The following is a 1,817-nucleotide window of genomic DNA, read 5'->3' as shown; positions in this document are numbered from 1 at the left end:
GGTTCCCTGGCCTTCTACTTCTATCAACAGGAGCGCGGCGTCGACGTGTCTGCGTTCAGTCTGGTGCCGCTCATCAGCTTGGGAATTTATATCAGCACCTTCGCGCTCGGTTTCGGCCCAATACCGGGGGTCATGATTGGAGAGCTGTTCAGCCCGGAATTTAAGGGACTGGCGATCGGCATCGTGTGCGTGCTCGCGTCGTTGATTGAGTTCTTCGTTGTCAAGTCGTATCATACCCTGTTGAATCACTACAACCGCGGTGTCACGTTCGGATTTTTCGCTTGCTGTTGCGTGGTGGGCACCTGTTTCGTGTTCTTCCTGGTGCCGGAGACAAAGAACAAGTCTCTACAGGAAATCCAGGAGGAGCTCGCTGGCAAAAAGAGGACGGCCAACCAGACGCAGGCTGTCAGCGTTTAGATTGCCTGAACTATATTTTATTTTAATTCGGTGTCGTTATATAATGTACCACCGCTCAAACACGTTGTGATCCACGACTAATATAAATAATTAAAAAATGTAATTACAAATTACGGTTGTTTTATAGTTTTTCCTAACTGTTCAGTGCTACATTATAATATTTACTGTTCCCTTTGTTTCATAGTACAATAATACCGATCTGGACATCGAGACATTTTTAAAAGTAACAACTGAATTTATTATGCATTCCCGGAATTGATTGAATAAAAAATGGCGCTCCAGTGATAATAATTATTGGTGATTTTTTGGTACATATTATCAAATAGTCCACAGCTCAATCATGCTGTGTATGCGATTTTATAATATTGCCGAATTTCTATTACCATAAACGTATCGCAAAAATTACCACGGGATCCTAGCCGCCGCCATCACTGCAATAATGATGATAAATATTAAATCCTATAAAAAAATGTATTTTTTGATATACCTTATAACCTAAAAAAAATTGGTAATAGTAATTTATGTAACTATCAGATTGTCTCACAGAAAATGATTAGGTGCATAATATTTTTCATAATTTATTTAAAATATTTAAATGAGAAAAATTTTAAATGTACAAAAATGTTAAAAATTAAATTGCTCATAAGTTGCTTCAAAATTAAAATATAAAATAATCTCATTTATAAAATAATTAATTTTATTTCGTTAACCTCTAATGCTCTTTCTGACCTTTCACTTCGGAGAGTATATGAGGACTATCACGAAGAAGTGTTGAAAGTCGTTATCAACAAGGGGATGTATAGATTTCTGGACAACATTAAGGGTGAGAATATGAAATAGTTATAAAATTGCGATTTACACGATTAAATAATTTGAAACCCACTAATTGGCGCAATAGCGCTATGTAAGAATATAAAATATTATTACTGTTCATTACTGTGCAACTGTACTGCAAACATGAAAAAAAATCTATTAATTGAGCTATTCAACTATTTACTTTAAGTCGAAACCAACCACGAAACTCTTTTGTATAAATTCTTATATATTTTTTCCCTGTTGTCATTAAAATATTAATCGAATCAAAGCTACTCTACCACACATTGCCTGTCTGAGTTTTCGTGAAATCGGATGTACCCATTTCGTTATGCACATATATGTGTTTATAGCGACTACTTTTGATCTGCCGCCTTGAACATAATATTATGTATGTTGTCTGTGTTATAGTCGAAAAATGTAGTTACATCGACATGTGTTTAAAACGTAGTTGCTGTATAAACATTTTGGACATCCATATTATTGTGTTGTAACAATAAAAAACGTACACAAATATAAAAATAATTGTAATTTATAAGTTATAGTGTAGTTGCATCATTTATATTTCTAGTTAAGTATTAGAACGA

General features: G+C 34.6%; 1 protein-coding gene across 1 annotated transcript in view; it reads left to right on the top strand.

Annotated features, from left to right (window-relative positions):
* The window catches only part of LOC111039835 (facilitated trehalose transporter Tret1-like), a gene marked incomplete at its 5' end in the record, with an annotated part of 3,376 nt that extends 2,954 nt beyond the window's left edge, over positions 1-422 (top strand). The window contains one exon of the mRNA XM_022323482.1: positions 96-422. Within this exon, the coding sequence (XP_022179174.1) occupies positions 96-417 (322 nt within the window). The remainder of the gene's footprint in view (positions 1-95) is intronic.
* Positions 423-1,817: the final 1,395 nt, after the last annotated feature.

The sequence above is a fragment of the Myzus persicae genome, unplaced genomic scaffold, assembly GCF_001856785.1.
Source record: "Myzus persicae strain clone G006 unplaced genomic scaffold, MPER_G0061.0, whole genome shotgun sequence".
Lineage (NCBI taxonomy): Eukaryota > Metazoa > Arthropoda > Insecta > Hemiptera > Aphididae > Myzus > Myzus persicae.
Note: the sequence above shows the minus strand (reverse complement) of the source record. Positions and strands in the feature narration are given on the sequence as shown.